The sequence below is a fragment of the Lytechinus variegatus genome, chromosome 2 (genome assembly GCF_018143015.1).
Source record: "Lytechinus variegatus isolate NC3 chromosome 2, Lvar_3.0, whole genome shotgun sequence".
Lineage (NCBI taxonomy): Eukaryota > Metazoa > Echinodermata > Echinoidea > Temnopleuroida > Toxopneustidae > Lytechinus > Lytechinus variegatus.
In genome coordinates this window covers 70,676,390-70,696,657 of record NC_054741.1, presented here as the reverse complement: position 1 = coordinate 70,696,657, position 20,268 = coordinate 70,676,390, and the positions used below count along the sequence as shown (strand labels likewise).

The 20,268-nt window shown below is 34.8% G+C and overlaps 1 protein-coding gene across 1 annotated transcript in view; it reads right to left on the bottom strand.

The window, feature by feature from the left end:
• Nucleotides 1-20,268, bottom strand: part of LOC121408872 — a 120,577-nt gene that overhangs the window by 74,989 nt on the left and 25,320 nt on the right. Inside the window, exons 12-25 of the mRNA XM_041600560.1 lie at nucleotides 19,018-19,152; nucleotides 18,189-18,311; nucleotides 16,178-16,300; nucleotides 14,623-14,745; nucleotides 12,045-12,179; nucleotides 11,363-11,494; nucleotides 5,125-5,250; nucleotides 3,991-4,110; nucleotides 3,540-3,659; nucleotides 2,698-2,817; nucleotides 2,051-2,170; nucleotides 1,647-1,763; nucleotides 553-672; nucleotides 171-290 (exon numbers count right to left, since the gene is read on the bottom strand). Of these exons, the coding sequence (XP_041456494.1) occupies nucleotides 171-290; nucleotides 553-672; nucleotides 1,647-1,763; nucleotides 2,051-2,170; nucleotides 2,698-2,817; nucleotides 3,540-3,659; nucleotides 3,991-4,110; nucleotides 5,125-5,250; nucleotides 11,363-11,494; nucleotides 12,045-12,179; nucleotides 14,623-14,745; nucleotides 16,178-16,300; nucleotides 18,189-18,311; nucleotides 19,018-19,152 (1,734 nt within the window). The remainder of the gene's footprint in view (nucleotides 1-170; nucleotides 291-552; nucleotides 673-1,646; nucleotides 1,764-2,050; nucleotides 2,171-2,697; nucleotides 2,818-3,539; nucleotides 3,660-3,990; nucleotides 4,111-5,124; nucleotides 5,251-11,362; nucleotides 11,495-12,044; nucleotides 12,180-14,622; nucleotides 14,746-16,177; nucleotides 16,301-18,188; nucleotides 18,312-19,017; nucleotides 19,153-20,268) is intronic.

The following is a 20,268-nucleotide window of genomic DNA, read 5'->3' as shown; positions in this document are numbered from 1 at the left end:
ATGCATAAAACTATTTTGATGTTGGAAAAGAGGCCACAATGGTAAAAATAGATAATATATCACCAGATTTTCAAATTAAATTCGAATCGTTCTTGCACATTCGAATGCATTGAAGGCAAAGTTCCTCACGTTTATAATTGGTCAAAAAGAAAAAAAATGCTTATTTTTACCTTCTGTTTCGCAGTTTGTTCCAGTATAACCAGCAGGACATTGGCAAATGTAGCCATTACCAGCTCCAGCCTCGAAACATGAAGCTCCATTTATACACGGATTTGAAGAACAGGCGAGTACTAATAAAGGAAAAAATATTTTAATGCACATTTTGATAGAAAAAATAAAGTGGCTATGCCAGTTTACTTAGGTAGATGCACAATATATCTATCATCTATTATGACAATAAAAAAATTATGTAGATCTATAATTTGTAGGCATAAACAGCATTATTGCATGTGGAATTTCTTTATCTTTAAGATTATTCGTTTAATTAAACACTATCCACGTTTTGGTGGGATTTAGAAACTAGCAGAATTCAAGAAAAGTGTGTTTCCATACCTTCTGTTTCGCAATTTGTTCCAGTATAACCAGTTGGGCACTGACAGATGTAACCATTACCAGCTCCAGCTTCGAAACATGAAGCTCCATTCATACATGGGCTTGAAGAACATGCCAGTACTAATAAAGAAAAGAAGTTTGTAGATATAAATTGGACACTTTCAAAATTATGTGAGAAGCTTTTATATTTACAGTTATTACAATCGTTATAAACAAATATAACACAGTTATGCCATGATGATGACATTATAATGGCATGATATCAAATGCTAAATGTGTTACAATAATTGTATTAAAATATAATCCCCTAGTACTAAAAAACGACCATATACATTTAGCAATTTGACAAATACAATTGCTATATCATGCAAACATATGCAAACTTACAACACTAATTCCGCCTTGCATGCATTGATTCTATTCAAGTGTTAATCTCTGTAAAGAAAATTGCTCAAAATTGTTTTCTGTTTCGCAGTTTGTTCCTGTAAGACCTTCTTGACAATGGCAAAGGAAGCCGTTACCGGCTCCTGCTTCTAGACAAGTTGCTCCATTAAGGCAGGGGTTAAACATGAAGATGCTGTTTATAGAGATGTAATACAATCATCAATTTTCAAGTAGTAACAAAAAGACCATGAAGACCATTGGATATATGGTACGTAGTCCTTTGTCAGGACTGTTGTGTGTGTGTTTTTTTTTACTCTGGCCCCTATACTACACAATCGACCTCTACGCCCTAAATATAAACAACCCCTCGAATTATCCTTGGTTAGGGCGTGAAAAATAGGGAATATCGCGATCAATGGGGTTTGGTACATGGTGGAGAATGAAGAGAGGGGGGAGAGAAATGAACTACCAACGGATAGAATCTACACTATATGGTACGCAGAAGTATGCCTAAATTACACCAAATCTATATTCTTTTAGCTTTAGTTCAGGTCATTGTTATAATACAATGAATCTCTGTCTTACGAGCAATACCTATCCTTGGTACTGGACATGTGTTTAAAACAAGATTATCATTGACAAACCATCAAATGATGGAAAGGAAAGAAGTAGTAGTTAATGACTTTAGTTACGATATGTAATCGATCTACCTTGTGCTCCACAGTTTGTTCCCGTATACCCTGTTGCGCATTGACATGTATACTCATCCCCAGTGCCATCAACACAAGTACCACCATTCAAACAAGGACTCGAAGAACAAGCTGGCTCTGCAAATGATTACGTGCAAAAATGATCTTATCATAAAGGAAGTATATAACAAAATGGCGTATTTGGACAATTTTGGAATAGATTGTTTTGATCGAATGTGAATATTGACGTATATTTCCAGGCACTTGCGTGAAAGTAGTGTTTAAATTCTAGGAAAATATTACATATAGGCCATAAATTTAATGAACAACATGGAATATATGACAACATAAAACGAATATTGAGGCATTTCAGAGATATGTATACATGTGTTAATGGGTAGATTTTATGATACAATGAATTATACCTCTGATTTCACAGTTAGATCCAGTAAACCCTGACACACATTGACATATATATGCATTTCCTGCTCCAGCCTGGAAGCATGTACCATCATTTTGACAAGGATTTGATGTACACGATGGCTCTGTGTAAAATAAATTTAAATATAATATTGCTAATAACGTGAAGTGAATGGCGCTGTTGACAATACGATGCATTTCTTTCAGATATAAAAAAAAATGAAATTAAAGATGACGCATGTATGTTTAAAAATGAAATCCCAAATTACTACAAGTTGGTATGTGATGCAAACTACGACACGAAACGCACTCCAAAACAATAATGTTATGTGAAGACAGTACATAACACTCACAGAATAATGGGTGCTGTACATTGAATGGATTGGAAAATATATGAAATGCAAATTAAAAAAGTACTAAAGTCTATCGTTATAATGATTTCACGTGATGATTTCGCATATACTGGACGGATATTTAGAGGTAAAATTCTAGCAATATCATTCTTAGTAATATACTGTATGGTCGTGAACTCTACATGTTGTTGGTGGTGGATTTTTTTTCTCCATTAAGCTTTTCAAGCTAGCACAAAAACGTGAATTTTCTATATGTCTCAGATAATTAATTTGTGCATAGTTTGATATTAGAATTATACGTGTAATTTCACAGTTAGATCCAGTAAACCCTGACACACATTGACATATATATGCATTTCCTGCCCCAGCCTGGAAGCAAGCTCCTCCATTTTGACAAGGATTTGACGTACACGATGGCTCTGTGTAAAATGAAGTTGAATATATTGCTAATACAGCAAAAAGTAATAGTGCCATTTTCAACACGATGTATATTATTAGATATGAAAAAAAATTAGAGATGTGGACTTTACATGTTTCATTCAAGATTAATTCCAATATATGGTAACAAATACAGCTTAATATGATATACATACTACGAAACAGACATAAAGTGTAATTAATTTAAAACGCACTTCCCAAAGGGCAATTATGGTATGTGAATACAGTACATAACAGTCAGAGAGAATGGGGTACTCTACATTGACGAGATGTATTAAGGTATGCACTGCACAGTTAATTTACTAAAATTATATCGTTACAATATTTTCACGTAATAATTTTGCATATACTGGATGGAAATTGAGGGGTATAATTTCAGCAAATCGGTCTTAATAATATACTTTATGATAGTGAATTGTAACCTAATCTTGGTCTTTGTGGGTGATTTTTTAAAAACGCAAAAGGCAAAATACAATATGTTTCTGTTAAATAACAATCCATTCCGTGATGTAATCAGATGAGGCAAACATACTATAAATTTAATTTCAAGATGCTAACATTACTGAAAATTTGAATAATTTGCCAATTTGCAAACATGGTGTGGTGGTGGAAAGCAATATCTCCTTTAAGCGTTTCAAGCTAGCACAAAAACGTGAATTATCTCAGATTATTCATCTGTCATATTTTGATACTAGAATTATACCTGTAATTTCACAGTTAGATCCAGTAAACCCTGACACACATTGACATATATATGTATTTCCTGCTCCAGCCTGGAAGCAAGCTCCTCCATTTTGACAAGGATTTGACGTACACGATGGCTCTGTGTAAAATGAAGTTGAATATATTGCTAATAGAACGTGAGGATTATAAGTTTTTTTTTATTAGTGCCATTAACGATACGATAACACTTTGATGCATTGATAAACTTAAGAAATATACAACCACTGTGCAAAATATCTTTATATGCATTGCTACAAAAATATACTTTGAATACATAATCTTAATCATCATTGATTACAAATATGGATAGACTGAATTTAGAAATAGTGTGCAATTAACAAAAACTAATCCGAACCATTCAGTTAGTGAGGTTATCAACCACCCATTGTTACAAGGGGAACATCATGAAAATAAAGTATAACACCACTTACCTTCTGTAGTAAGCTCGCATGTATCCCCATCATATCCAGCGGCGCACTGACATTCGTAACCTTGATTAACCTCCATGCAAGTCGCTCCATTTTGACATGGCTCCGATGAACATGCTAAGGCTACACCAGACCAAAGCAAGCACAAATACACGGAACGTGCAAAACATATCAGAACACAAATACAAAGTGAAAACACGGTGTATACTTCATACTTGGATGCAGTGAAACCGTAAAGTACAAGAAGCCAGAAGCTAAACCTTTAAAACGGTCTTTTACAGAAATGTTTAGATTTATAAACCTTCACCATTTAAGAATCAAAAGCAAATACTACTTTAATGTTATGATTAATAAATCTATAATCATCTACCTCAACATGCTTCATGATACAGGACAATACCACCGTTATATCATTTTCTACCGTTCTTTTTATCTTTTTTTATTTCTTAAGCCTTTAGAAAGAGAATTATGCTAAGTGGTATAAATGTTATCAAGATGTGTTTAAAAGAATGAACATAAAGAAAAAAATACATAACCACAATACACAACACAAAACTTTTTTACAAACTCTTAAGAAAACTATCTACAATCACACAAAAGTACAAAACCCATAACCGTACGAAAATAATTATATAATATATATCTGAAAGGCAAGAATATTATATTAAAAAATCAAAACTTGAAAACTGATTGCAAAATCAACATTTTCCCTCAAAGACTACTTTGAATCAGCAAAAAGAAAACAGGAAAGGGCAAGTAGCTTGCAAAATGTGAACTGTAAAATGTAGGTGTGAAACTGCAAAATAGCCCACATGAAGAAAAATATAATTTCCCCCTAATTTTAATCCTATGAACTTTATAAAATCCACCTCAATAATGAAAAAAAATTGCATAGTTTTGGAAAGCCCAATAAACTTCCAACGTTCAACGATGGATTAAATCAACCCTCCACAAAGTTCTCGAAACCCGTTTGAAAAGGAAAGGAAAATAAGCAACATTTGGTATTTCTGACCTGAAAATTTGATCAAGCAGATGCAACACCTGTTTCTGAGTGAAAGGGACAAGATTTTGCAAATTAAATTCAAAGAAGCTAGGTTATTATTTGCGACAGAGTGAACTGAACGTCACAATACTTACCAACTGATTCGCAGTTTGTTCCTGTGAATCCAGCAGGGCAATCACAGACATAGTTTGATGGGTCAGCTCCAGCGGTGAAACAGGAGCCTCCGTTCAGACAGGGGAGAGCGTCACAACCTTCCACGACTTTACACAATAAATTTAAAAACAAATAGCTCTAATTTGAATTTCTACAAGAAATATCTATGTGGTCGCAGCAGGGTTATTTGATATAAGCAAAGGGACAAGGCCATTTTTTTTGTAATCTTTACATTCTCCAGCATTGTAAATGAAGGTTCTAATTTTTAGCTCTAAGAATTCCATTTTTCAGCTCTAAGAAGAAGGCTTATGTGAAATAGAATCCGTTAGTAAACATTTGTAACTACTATAGCAACTAAAGATATAGTGTATTTTTACAGCAATTACGCCCAACATTAGTTACTAAATATGTGTTCAATAAATTAAATAATAGACTTGGGTAAGTGCACATCAACACAAATATCACATTTGCGGTAATAAATGTAAAATCGACCAGAATACATGGGTTTATTTTTTCATTATTCCCGTAAGTTTTTATGCATTTCACCACGCAAAAGCTGGCAATAATATATTGAAAGCTTCTGTTTCTATAAATGGCATTTGAGTTAATATATTTCTTCCCTAATTTACATGCATTTCCCTCTAAATTTATGTTAAAAACACAGCGATAGAATAGTTTTATAATATTAAACAGTATGATTCTATGCAAAATTACTATCACTATTTCTTCCTTAGTGAGAAAGAACGTTCAGAAAATGGTACAAGCATAAAAATAAGCTGTTTCCCGTTATGTATGTTATATTCACTTTTTAATGGAGATTGAATTCTCCTTCCATTTATATTCTTCCTTTCTTTCTTTCTTTCTTTCTTTTGGCTCTGCCAATAGGGAGGTGGCGCGACAGCTTCGTCCCCTGGTTTCGCCTCTGCCCTAACTCTTTATCGAACAGACTAAGTGCCCGTATAGGACACACATGACCATGAGCTTGAAGTCGCCCCATTTGTGTCACGTCCCCCAAATCTAATGACAGCGCACATATCGGTATATAATTTCCATACAAAAGTATACCTTTTCTGAAAGAAAATTTCATGAGGATTCCAAACATGGCATTAAATATGAGGTAGGGTGAACTGCTCACATTTTATTAATGAAAATGATCAAATTTTTATGACCCCTAATATACTTTATTTCAGACATCCATATTTGTTTTTCTTCGCCCATATCATTATTTAGTTAGTAAATTTGTATTGCAAGAAATTCCCTCTCAAATGATATATAACTTAAAGGGATTAAATAATTTCATCAAGGTAATTTTAATATGCAAATTTATGTTAATTTCAAAAATTGAAAACCAACATTTTTAAACAGTTTTTACCTTAAATTTCTAATAAATCACAATGAATTAGTAATTGTATGATGTGTATAGATATCTGTTATTATACCTGTTATAAAATGAGACCAGAATCAAAGGTCCAGCCTCTAGGAAACCAAAGTTACACATGTTTAATACCAGCGATATGACTATCCTATAGAGTTGTATGTAATGTATACCACTTCCACCACCCCTCTTTAGATTTATATGCATATAAGTTTATACTATCATCCCTAATACAGCTTACACCAATTTCATAATAACATGTCTCCATTCAGCCGAAAAATTGTGTTTTTTATGTTGATTTCTTAAAGCAATTACCGACAATTAAAATTACTAAATTGAAATAAATAGTAAGAGTGTTAGGTTATTATACGACTCACTTCAAGCTTTAAAATGAGACCAATCCTCCTGTAAACCAAGGTGATTTATGTTTAAAATGTGAAACGAGACTTTCCCCATAGACTTTGTGTGTACCCCCCCTTCCTCCCCCCCCCCCCTCAACCACCGTCGACACTTTTCGTTATACCAATCGCAGTGTCGCAAATTTACATGCTACTGCACTAATTTTTAAAGCGAAAGAAAATTGAAAAAGCGTAACAAAACCATCTTTTAGTGAGTCGAGTTCAAGACACATGGCCATATTATGTTCGGAATGTAAACAGACAGCCATAAATTAGTCGAAGACTGATCCCAATATGTTAACATATTCTTGAGCCACAAAGCAACGGTGGTTATTACTTTTAAAATGCCATATATTTTGAGCAAATACATAACGAATCATATAGCAAAAATATAGCTCACCCAAATTGTTTGCATTATTTGCTGAAACAAGAAGACCGATAAAAAGAAGACACTGTGACAAAATTACGATTTATCTCTGCAGTTTGGATAAATTACACTCTTCTAAGACGCCTTTTCACACTTTTTTCCGTGAAAGTTTGCTGCTAAAAACTCGAGTTGCTCTGGAAAATGGGCGCTTAGAAGTCAAAATATAGTTTTTCAAAATGTAGTTAACACCCCCAAAATGGTGGTTGCAAAGGTGAATATATTCCCTAGCAACTGTTGCTACACGATGATAGATGAGGTTGACACTCCCTGCTAAAATGTTCAGCACTATCTACTCTACCTGTCAGCCAAATTTCATGCTTGTACCATAATCTGAACAATTCTTAATATTTTTTTACCGACCATCTAGACTAAAACAGCTGATAAATATTTATCTACCAGATATTTCTGGCCTATATCATTAAGCGTGTATAATAATATCCATGCATGTTTCCCATGATTTTTACAGACCCATTTCAAGAGGATGAGAACCATTACAAGAGGATGAAAATTTATCAACCTAATCGAATCATTCGATGAGCTTGCGCCATCATGTCAGGTTATCCGTCTGGTAGGGCAATCTCGTAACCCGACCATTTGAGAAAAGAGAAAAACCCTCTCCCACCCCCTCTTGAATTCCAAAAGGTCGGGTCCAGTATACCAGATATTTTGTGAAAATTACAAGCCAAATATACAAAGTGTTAGGTAAACTGGACCCGACGTTTCGGGAATTCAGGGGGCCCTTTTCTCGAATGGACAGACTATGCGACTGCCCTACCAGATGCGATAATCCAATTCGAGGAGTAGGAGAATACTCCAATATATTCCCGTGTTTATGGTTTTCAATGACTTCTGTAATGACTTTTGGTTCTGCAAACAGCAGATGAAGATGCACCCACATTCAGGGATTATTTCCCAGGGATTTACACCTTATACATAGCGAGAATCGTAAGGTATAATAGAGAAAATTAAATCGAATGGCTATTACTATAGATTATTGTAACAATATACAGATTCATTAGCACAAAGCATGAATTTGAAGCCGAAATATGAACACAAAAGTCCCGGAAAGTTAGCATTATATAAGACCAACAATAAATATAAGAATTTGAAATTGTGTTTTCATTCTCAAACAGCAGAAGTCTTACTAGTTGAAATTACGGATGCACATTATGATCCCAGTAAAAATAATACTGCATATCAAAACAATAGTTGTTAAACAATATGTAAGGTTCAAGTGCAAAATTAGTAAACCACTCAATTAACAAGTTATCAGTAAACAGAGATATAACAATATTGGAAAGATCATTGGCTACCTCAAGATCATTACGTGCTCGTGAATATAATTATAAATCACTTATTCAATCAAAGAATTCAGTAATATCAAATAACTGACCGTTAATAATTAGATGGTGTAAGTAGATGAAAAAACATCAACAAGGTGCAGGGTTAGAACACTCGCTGGTCAAAGACAGTTTTGTTTGTACCATGTGTAAGGGAGGTATGATATGATCGTAAATGTCGCATATTGTGGCGCAACAAACAAATATCTACGGGAATGTATATTGTAGATATATTAACCTGGGCCCTGTTGTTCAATCTAGCTGTGATGTACATTCATGCATTCATTATTTTCTTGAAAATTCATGGCGCTTCTCTTTGCATGAAAACGACATTTTGCAAATTTTTCGTAGAAAAAAATATGACACTGATGGATTTCCATAGAGTTACTATTGATCGGATCAATCGTAACTCTTTGTATAACAGGGCCCAGATTTAATATCTAAGGAATACAAGGTTAAAAGTCCAATATGTCCAACGCAGAAAAAAGTCGAATTAGGCAAAGTGCTAATCGAAATTTGCCACCCGAATTTCCTTGAAATACTGTAGTTCCACGAGGAAAGCCACATCACCAACCAAGAGATTAGAAGGATTGTGGAATCTGACGAACATAACGTTTGTCCAAGAACCCCCTTATTTGTATAGTTTATCATAGATTATTATCACCATTGTAATCATTATTGTCTAGTATGAAACAAATAATCTGTAAATTAAATAAAAACTTCCAATTACAACCCGTTAAAGCCAATATAACGAGAAAGGGGAAAGGTTTATGTTAAGATCTTTGCAATGGCAGGTAAGGTCGTTCTATGACATTTGTTCCAGCGACATTTGCTCCGATAGAAAATCTGCTCATTAAGTAAAATATAAAACCTCACCTCCAAGAAAAGAATAAACCCTAGTTTCTATCTTTACAGCATTCTAAACAAAAAAAAGTCTCCTACAATCCCAACTCTACCCGTTTCCCTCCGAGATATTAAGACCGGAATATTTGTCGCAGAAGCAAATGTCATGTCACCGATAAGGTTAAGACAGAGACAAAGGGAAAGAGAAAGATGCAAGGACTACATAATCATACACGAGGCAAGCGAACTTGTAAATAACTTATTGGTTCCATGTTCGGCAAGGGTGAACGTATATAATATCAAAATATTAATTGGTATAAAAGGATGAAGTAAAAATGCATGAAACACAGAACCATAATTCTGGGCGAAATAAGAAATATTCCTGTGAGAGTCATTGGATACTGTAAGTACTTTTACTTTTATAACGTACAGTAAAACAATAAAGCGACGTAAGAGTAAAGCGCAATGAAAAGGAGTATTAATAACCTAATGCATAAATACTTTGGTATTTACCGCGCCTTTATGTGTATAAGTATAAGATTATTTCTTATTTTTGTCTACGTAGTTGTGGATTTTCTCTTTTCCCGAAACGCTAAAAGATTTAACTCTAATTTTTGGTACAATTTAACCTAATATTAGCATTATCATAATATCAGTTAACCCAAGCCAATTTCTCCTCTTTTTAGTATAAAGAAAATAACAAACGTATTAAGACCGTGGATTTTTCACGATAAGACTGTAACGCGAAAAGCTGTCGCCGCGTCATTCCTTGACAATTTTCTATCCTTTCAAGTTTCGCACAACTTTTTTGACCAAAATTATACGTTTGGAATTGCTTAATGTAAAGTGTTAAGTGAACAAAGCAGAAGTGGAACATGCATGTGAATTACGAAGAATAGAATGGTGAAAGAAATTGAATTCATGCAATATAGAGTAGAAATACAACATAAGAAGAAGAGGATCATGCATGAAAATAATGCTGCGTGGACCTGGCAACTGAAAAGCAACGATGTAGAAGCGCTGACATTTGTGGATTTGCCGCAAAAATTTGTCGCAGACCGATTGCTTGATTTATACAGTTAGGTTATGAAGTAGGGTCTAAGCGAATGACAGAATTTAATTATGTCAATGGAAAAAGATGTTTGATAAGTCATTTAGGACTGAAAATGATTTTTTTTTTTTACTTTTTTTGAATTATCATTATAAATCAATACACTCTTAAAGTATTGGGTAAAATTTCTACATGAGGGTAGTTATGTGTCCAAACAACATTGGACATTTCTTTTGTGCATTCTTATTTATCCAGTGTGATGAAAATTGTGCCCATTCTAAAGAAATTGTTGCTTATTTTTTTAATCTTACTGGACAATATGCTTCCCGCATTGGGTAAAATACTGCCCAAAATTGGTTGGAAACATAAATACCCTTGTGCTGGTTAAAATATTACCCAATATTTTTTTTACAGTGTAACGTTGTAAGATGTTGAATCGAAGTTATAGAAAGTTCATAATGCTTTTGTTGAGATTAACTTATTAATCCAATTCTTCCTTCATACATGTTCTATTCTTTCTAAAGGAACTCATATTAACATTGAAATTGCATCAGTATTTCCGGAAGGGAAAACGGAAAATAGATTACTTGACGCGGACATGTTGGACAATAATATATTCTGTTGAAGTTCTCTGACAAATGATACTTCTGGGGAGTTTATAAGTGGCGTAATTTCATGGTAGAAGAAAAGAAATATAGATTATTTGGGGTTAAGCAGTCACACCACGCAAGGATTACTTGTGTTATTTTGTAATGCTGTCACTATATTACGGGACCCCATATTACCTGTTACATGACAGTCCATCCCAACCTGACCATTCGGGCAAAGACAGGTGTAGGTGTTAGCTCCCGCTGATTCCAAGCAAGTTGCACCATCAGGACAAGGATTTGAGGAGCAGCTAAAAGAAAGGGAAGGTCCTACACATATGGACAGATGATAGAATGGTAAATGCAGCCTGCAGATGTAGGATTTACTGTGAAAGATCTCGATGTCGATATTAAAAGTGAATTTCAAACAGATTTAATACTAAGACAAACACAGGAGATGTATCAGAGTGTCATGGCGATATTGTGCTGTGATTCTTGTACAAGGTTTAGACATGTTCAAAGCCCAGTTCTAGTAAAGAGATAAGAGAAAAGTGTTCCCCTTTCAATGAATTAAAACTTTTTCGTGAATTATTTACAATGATCAGTAAAATGTTTATCTCCATAAAATTTTAAAAAGATAATTGTAGTTACTATTCATCAGAAAAGACATCATCAATTGTAAATTAGATAATTTCTCATAGGTCTCATGTATCATGAAGAAGACATCATGCATGTACATTCTCATCTTGAGTACTGGCATTATGTTTTTATAGGTGTGGGTGAGAGTTTTCTTTGTGTGTATGGGGTATGTGTCTGTGCTTGCGGATGTGTGTGGTGGATTAGTGGGTAGGTCTATCAGTGGGAGATAGAAAATAAGTACCTGGAGGGATTTCACAGTTAACGCCTAATGAACCGTTTGGGCAAAGACATGTAAATGAGCTCCCATCTGCAGCATCCAGACAGGTCGCTCCGTTTGAACAAGGATTTGAAGAGCAAGCAGGTACAGGATTGAGATCTACGGTGAGCGTGAAAGGATGACATTGAGATGCAGAATGTAGAACAAATAGAATATGGAAGATAAAAGGATGTAACATTTAAGAAGGCAGAAGCACGAAAGTACGATAAAAAGCTAGAACGGACAAAGGAATGTAAGCCCATAGATAATAATGATGATGATGATAATGATAGTAATGTAACGTATGAAGCGGCCCAATCCAATCTGCGGAGTTCTCACGGCGCATACAGAGTTAAGGAGAAAAAGATTCTAAGAAAATTTTTAAAACATTCAAGAGAGACGCAAGACCAACGGAGATTTTCCCTGGCTTTTATTTTTTGGGGAATAACCAGAGAACCAGATATTCATTAGCAGAGGCACCTTTAGTTTGGGTACGTAATGATAATGATAAACAACATATTGTATTGTGGTGCCGAACCATAGATGTCAAGCGGAGGCCAGTGCAGCGAATTCAAACAGAAATATCATGCAACACTTTTCTTATTTTGGATAGGAAGACAGGGGATGAAATGAATGTGTGAAGAGCAAAATGAAGATAAATAGGGAGTCTATGATTTACCAATCATTGGAGACGGTAAATTAATGACCAAATAACCAACGCATATTTCTTCACGTTTATCATGACAGCATGCAGAAATATACCTCTACATGTAGATTCGAAGGCACCGTCAGGAAAACTAGCGCGATAAATCTTAAAATCCCTTATTAGTGAGAAAAGAACATTTTAGGAAGCATGGAGACATTCGAGGACGCAAAGATTCATCGCACAATCAACCACGATGCAACTGCTAAGATACTAAAAGGCTAAACTGCCGATTCGTCTATTGCCAACTCGTCCAATCATCATATGGTCTTTAATTTAGTCTAATGCCAGTCCGTCTATCAAAACTACGTATAACAGCCATTTGGTCCAATAACCATATGGTCTAATAGTCACTTCGTCTAATCACCAGTTCATCTATGACCATTTCCTCCCCAAACCAGTAGGTCTAATATCCATTTTTATTTAAATTCATTTGGCTCAATTATCACTCAATCCAATTAGACCAAATGGTACATGGACTAAATGGCTATTGGCTCAACTGGTTATTAGACGAAATGGTCAGTGGACCAATTGGAAATTAGACTATGTGGATAGTGGACGAACTGATGGACCAATTGGAAATAAACCTACTAAAATATAGGAATGAAGGATATCATGTACAGAAAATAGAAATATAATAGATTTATATGTAACGGTAGACTAGTAAAAACCTAGGTTTCATGATTTATAAAGATATTAATATACATACACATAATTGTGAATTGGCCTATGTTACGTAGTTATCTTCTCAAACCCAGATAGTGATTAAATGTTTCTCTTTATCTTATATTGACTAACGCCACAAAGTATACAATATATATTCCCTTGGAAAAGATGTAAGGAAGGAGCTATATGTACGATATAGATCTTTGTATACTGTTCATTTTAGAAAGCTGTAGGGGCCCCTACAAAACCAGCATTTTTCTAATAGGCGGTTCCGTCCCACAGGTGGTAATAAACTTTAGAAAATAAAAGTTAAAAAGTTAATGAACACTAGAACCCAAACTGAGAAGTTCATATATAATGAGAAATTAATGGTTTCTGCTGGCTTGTTCCGTAGCTATAAGCAGGAAGGCTAAACAAAAGGATGCACTTTATAATAACGCCCAGTTTCATCGTTGAACAATGTACATATGTTTAATGAAACCGTAGAAAAATGTACAGCTTAAAGGGGAAAATAAAACAAATCATCGAAGACCAGCATGAATACAGTTAAATGTTACTTCAGACTATACAAGCATAAATGAACACAAACAAATACACATAATGATTAGTGCACTCTAGCGTGACTCGGATAAAACAAAGTGCAAATTGTGGAATTTAAAGCCTGCCCATTCTCTACATATGTGATTTGGTCCCAAGAGAGACCAGCTCCAAACCATTTGGGATTTTCCATTCATCTGACATTAAAACCGAACACCACATGCATTACCTCTGAAGAAATCGCTTTGGAATTAATAAGATTGCAGTTTTGGCTCTGGGGTTTTGAAGGGTAAATGCTGACATCAGAAGTAATATTGTAGCTGGGACAGCGACCCTTTTTCCGTTATCACAATATTTTATGATAACGCAGTGACTATATCAATTTACTGCATTTTTGCACATATCATATTTAAAAACAAAAAACATGAACCAAAATACGAACATGAACGTTACTGGCTCTCACATGATAAAACATTTTGAAACGGCTTCGTTCCTTCTCCAACTAGTATTTACAAGCTGAGACCCTTCATGTCCGCCACAATCATGATGATGTAAAAAAAGAAAACCGAGCTGAGTGAAATTCTGAAAACATGCAACGAATTTGCTAATGATTATTACCACAGCAGGCACTAACCCAATAGAAGGTACACATATTACCTTGTACATCACAATTAAAGCCCGTGAAACCAGGGAGACATATACAGGCGTAGCGTACACCGGCTTGAAATTCAAAACAAGAGCCCCCGTTTGCACAAGGTTGAGATGAGCAGGCGGTTTTTACTACAATGAACAAAAAATGAAGAATTGAAGGTGTTTTGGTGAAGCCGCATTGGGATTGAATCATGAAAGTTATTTTTTCATACGGTTAGAATTCAAATCAAAATATCGCAGTATCAATGTTAAGAAAGATAATATGGCTGATTCAAAGCCTTTTTAACCATTCCTTGGTCTATCAGAATATGACACTTCCTTGGTCTATAAGAATATGGCACATTTCCAGTCCAAATGAATTATTATATGATTTCCATGGGGATTTCATTCTCTGTTAACACTTAAAATGGTCAGTTACTTTTATATAATTTGCTTGCTTGGGTTATATTTCGCCTTTTCAAGATAGGGAGGGGATTAAAAACAGATGATGACATTTTCCCTGGTATTTTGATATTCCAAAATTCTCAATTAGACAGAGATATTAAATCAAAATTTGCTGTAGCCACTTCCCCTTTTTTGCAAAAAGCTTTAACGTATATTGCAAAAGCGATACAAAGAGAAGCAAATTATTTTTTCATAATCTTAAATGAGAAATCATCACCTTTCGATGGATATTTTGTTTCAATTTAGTGATGTTTTATTTCTTCAAAATAGATTAGGGGCGATATTAGGTATGAACATGGTTTCTTTAATTGTGAAATGCTTCAATTAATTTTCATGATTTTGTATACTATATGCGATGAATATCAATGTAATGTAATATAATTGATCATGATTCAGTTGGTTACTTATTGTACACAAATATCGACAAACTAACACAAATAATAAAGCAAGCGATAAGACTGCACTATGAAACGAAGGTTTAAGCCAAACATTTAACTGGGATAACAAAAATCGTGCATGCTACATCAGCCCATTAACGCATAAATCTAATGGGAATCATTTTCAGTCTATAGTGACTAAAAGCATCTATACTGCACCGAAAACACACGTAAATATAAATCACAATACCTTGAATATAAACCATAAGTTTCCTCCCTCACTGTGCAAGGAAAAATATATGTCAGAATATTGAACAATGTTAAAAAAACGAGGAATGGAGAGTACAAATAAGGTTTAGATTTGTACCGATACAATCACTGTAATGACTGTAATCACGGTAGTAGTTGAACACGTCACCTGCTAGAGAGGGAAGTTTGATAGGCACGAAACACAAAAGATTACTCAAAAGAAATTAGAACATCACACAAAATATTGACATCCAACCTGTACTTACCTGCGTAGTAAAAATGAATGAAAATCATACGATATCGAACGTCAGGTGGTAGGTGAAATGACATCTGATTGGTCAGTTCCAATGTTCAGTCGCCAATTCATCATCCTGTAACCCAAGTTTTTGGCATCAAAATGCTAATGGCAAACTTACACATTTGCCACATACCTTGAAATGAGAGAAATTCATTATTGAGGAATGGAATGTTAAGTTTAGTAGGGTACATACCCAATTCGCAGTTAACACCGGAAAAGTTTACGGGACAGGAGCAAATGTAGGCTATTCCTCCCTGCGATCCAGACTCGAAGCAAGTACCTCCATTCATGCAAGGGTCAGACGAACATGCCATTACTAATATACGGTGGTGGAAAAAAAGAAGATTGGGACATAGAACGAATTGTGAAACTCTATAAAGCATGCACAAGCACAGCTGTTGGTAAAATTGTACAAGCACATTAATGCAGCGTTGCATTACACTAGGAATTTACAGTATAAAATACGTGGTTAATAACATAACTTTAAAAGAGCATGCATAAATTGCACTGCTTGACACTACATATACTCTTTTAAAACAATGGTTCTACTTTTATATTGCATGATTTAAAATCATTTTGAGCATAGTTAAGTATATAAGCTATTACAAATATAGTAAATATCTGAAGTTCTGCAATCAAAATCATTTGGCGTAACCTTCATTATCATGATCGTTATTCTTTCTTAATAATGTGAGAAATTCAAGTAGTTAGCACTCGCTTTTAAAAGAATGACTTTTTTTTTGTTTTGAGTAGTTTTTATTGACAACTTCAATTCATACACCATATAAAATATATATAACAAATAGAACTTTGATGTCTTTATAATACCTTGACAACTTCTATAGTAAATTCAACATATTGATTTTTTTTTTCAGTGTCAAATAAAAAAAAATAGAGATTTTCCAAATACAAAAAAAATAAATCATTAATAAAACCTAAACGAATTGAAGCCATAAGCATATATACATATATGTACATAATTATATTTAAAAACCCATCACCTCGGACTCTTCACTCAAATAAATTCAAACTCGACAACTCAGCCCTGTCCCTAACCCCCCCCCCCCCCGACCCTCCCTTAGACACCTCCATCCCCTATCCGGTGGAGAACTGGCTATGGGCTCCAATAAATGGTCTAATATTTAAGTTTTCCCATTTAGAGAATAATATTTAGAGAATAATGAATAATATAAACTATCGATTCGCAAGTCTCTAATTTAGCTTGAGAAATATATTTTGATACTTTGATCTTTTAAAATTCCATGCTTTGCGTTTTTAAATAAACTTGAATAAATATATCTATAAGTGCATCCTTTACAGGTATTAACTACGCTGAGATTGAACAAAAAAAAGAAGCGATGAAAATAAAATGGATTAGTTACCATGAATAACAACACCAAACGTTGAGTAAATGACGTTGTTCGTGTTAAGATTATGATTGTACGTAAAATGTTATCAAGATGGCATGGTTGTTAAGATAACATGAAAGACATAGAAACGCACACATACTATGGCTAGACGAGAAGTTACGTATCCAGTGTTCATGGTACCGTTTAATGATAGACCATAATGTATGTCATCAGAAAATTTCATTCACTACGAGCTCGAATGCTTCTTAACCAATCGGAATCAAGGATTCTTATTATGTTTGCTACTGAAAACTTCAAGATACGGTACCGAGGTTTGTAATGCAGTAACAGCGAGGTTTCGCACCGCCAAGCAGAAAGAGTTCTACAACACAGCAAATGTCATGAAAATGCCCGTCAAACGACAATGAACAGCTGAAGGGCCTTTGTCGAAAATTAGTGAATCGGAACAACTGCAGTTCGTCCTTAGTTTCGGTGCTGACGAAAATCATATGCAAATACGTCGTTTGTCCATAGTCCAAGACGAAACTGCTTTTTGGATTTACCAATTTTCGATAGACTTATTGGTTGCTCATTATCATGAAGGGCATTTGACAATTTTCTATGTTCTTGAACGCGTTCTACTTCGCGGTTGCGAAAAATCCTTATTATCTGTGCTCATCTCAACTCTTTAGGATCAACTTGCTGGACATGTAGTGCCCATACATCCACTGGTGTCGTACTAATTGCCACGCAGCAATCATTCGTCAAATGGTCTCCACAGTTGAGGTGGGCATGAACATTACAACAGAATGTACTTATTGTACGATTAGAAGGAAGATGAAAAGTGTTTGTTACCAGGTAAAGTTATTTCACAGATGGACCCTTCAAGACCAGGAGGACACACACAAATGATGCCATTACTATTCCCTGACTGGAAACACGTCCCTCCATTCTGACATGTTGAAGGTGTACATTGTTCTGTTATTAGAGAGAAGCGTTTGCACCCTTTGTAGAAACGGCTATTATGTTTCTTGGATTTAAGGCATGCACACTACAAGTACATCATTGAAACTAGTAGGTCCTATTGTGGTCCAAGCTTAATTCCTAATTGCAGCATGAACTACAAGAAAATGTTAATTATATTTAAATTTTGCTTATTTATACTACCTCTAACTTAATCTTAAGATTCCAAACCACGCAGAAGGTTGATTGACGATAATAATGCAGTGTGTTTAATCAGTGACGTCGTATCCTGACCGTCTTTGCGCCTAGTTTACTAATTTCGAAAACACGCCGATAACATTTTTCATAATCCTTACAGGATCTGAGTCAAACCAAACTTCTAAAGATCATATTCGAATGTATTCTCCCCGCCCATATCCGAACTATCTATACATCCCCTTTTTTGCATATTCCGCGGGTAGTTTGATTTCCTAATTTTCATTCAAAATATTACTTGATAGTTACGTTACGTACACCAATCTTCCTAATAGTTGACTTTTATATCATTATTATAAAGCATTTAAAAATGAGTAGCTTAGTTGCTTTATTTGGTACTATAATTTCTTGGGTCTTTTTTGGTTACTCAATTAAGCGCGTAAAGCCCTAAAATTATAATTTCATATCGCTATGAGCTGAAGCAATGAAATCATATCTACTGTAAACTTGGTTGAGTGGCTCATACCGTCTGTGATATCCTGGCAGGTGATTCCACTAAAACCAGCGAGACACATGCACTGGAAGCTAGTCTGATCCGGAGTCAGGAAGCACGTGGCACCATTCACGCATGGGTTCGAGTCGCACGGAGTGGGCGGTGAAACTAACAAGTACAAACGACAATTGATCTTGCAGAAAATGCTCCTAATCTTTTATTTTCATAATTGAGGTATGTTTGGACGTTACATCACCAACCATCCACAATCCATAGAAAAGCACATGCAGAATTGCTTAATGAATATAAACTTTAAATTCTCAGAACGGGTATAGCAGAGAATGGAACTAAAAAACACCATGAGTTGAAGTAACATGCAGCCTCACAAGTTGAGTGATAGAAGTGGGAATCGAGGGAATATTACACTAGTACGAACAGATTCTTAATGGGTATAAATCTATAAGAACATGAAATTAAATCATTAACGGCATGACCAAAAATAAAAGTTGTACTACTGATGCAGGTTTACACATAACATGCAAATGTATTTATTGGGGACTAAATTCAACAAATATGAAAATTTAAGTTTGATTCTTTAAAAATCGATTTTCATCCTACTGTAGAAAACTTTAAGCAACTGTAAATAATTAAAGATAGTGTTTATAATGAAATTCAATGATGCAAGCATGCAATGTGCTTCAAGCAGCTATACGATGCGCCGATACTACTATAAAATATGTTTCACGCTGGTTAATTATAAAAGGCTATCATTTCTGCCATGCATATTAAGTAAGGATTATTTCTAAAATTCTAAACAAGCAGCCTTCTTAAGTGTATATGCAATAATTTGCCATACTTAAGCAGAGTAGCAGCTGAAATGGAGGGGGTGAATAAGAGAGAGGGAGAGAGAGAGAGAGAGAGCAAGGCGATAGAGTAGATCGCGTCGAATTAAAACCGTGTAACCTCGAAAAAGGCATAATCTATATTGTTCGACAATATTCTTGGCTGGGTGGATGCATAGACCACCACCCCGGCGAGTTAACGAAACGTCTGAATCGTTTCTTCAACGACTAGTCTGAAATATCATACAGCTTTCTTCTGTGTTATCTCAATATCTATATAAGTTCTCATTAAGATTTAAATCGTTAGAAGTCCTCAAGTATACTTTAGACCCTCAAAAATTTTGTAAGGTGCTTATTAATCATAAAATCAAACTTTTCAGGTGTGCTAACATGTTTTTTATTTTTGTTTTTGACAGTTAAAGGGGTTCAACCTTGCTTACAC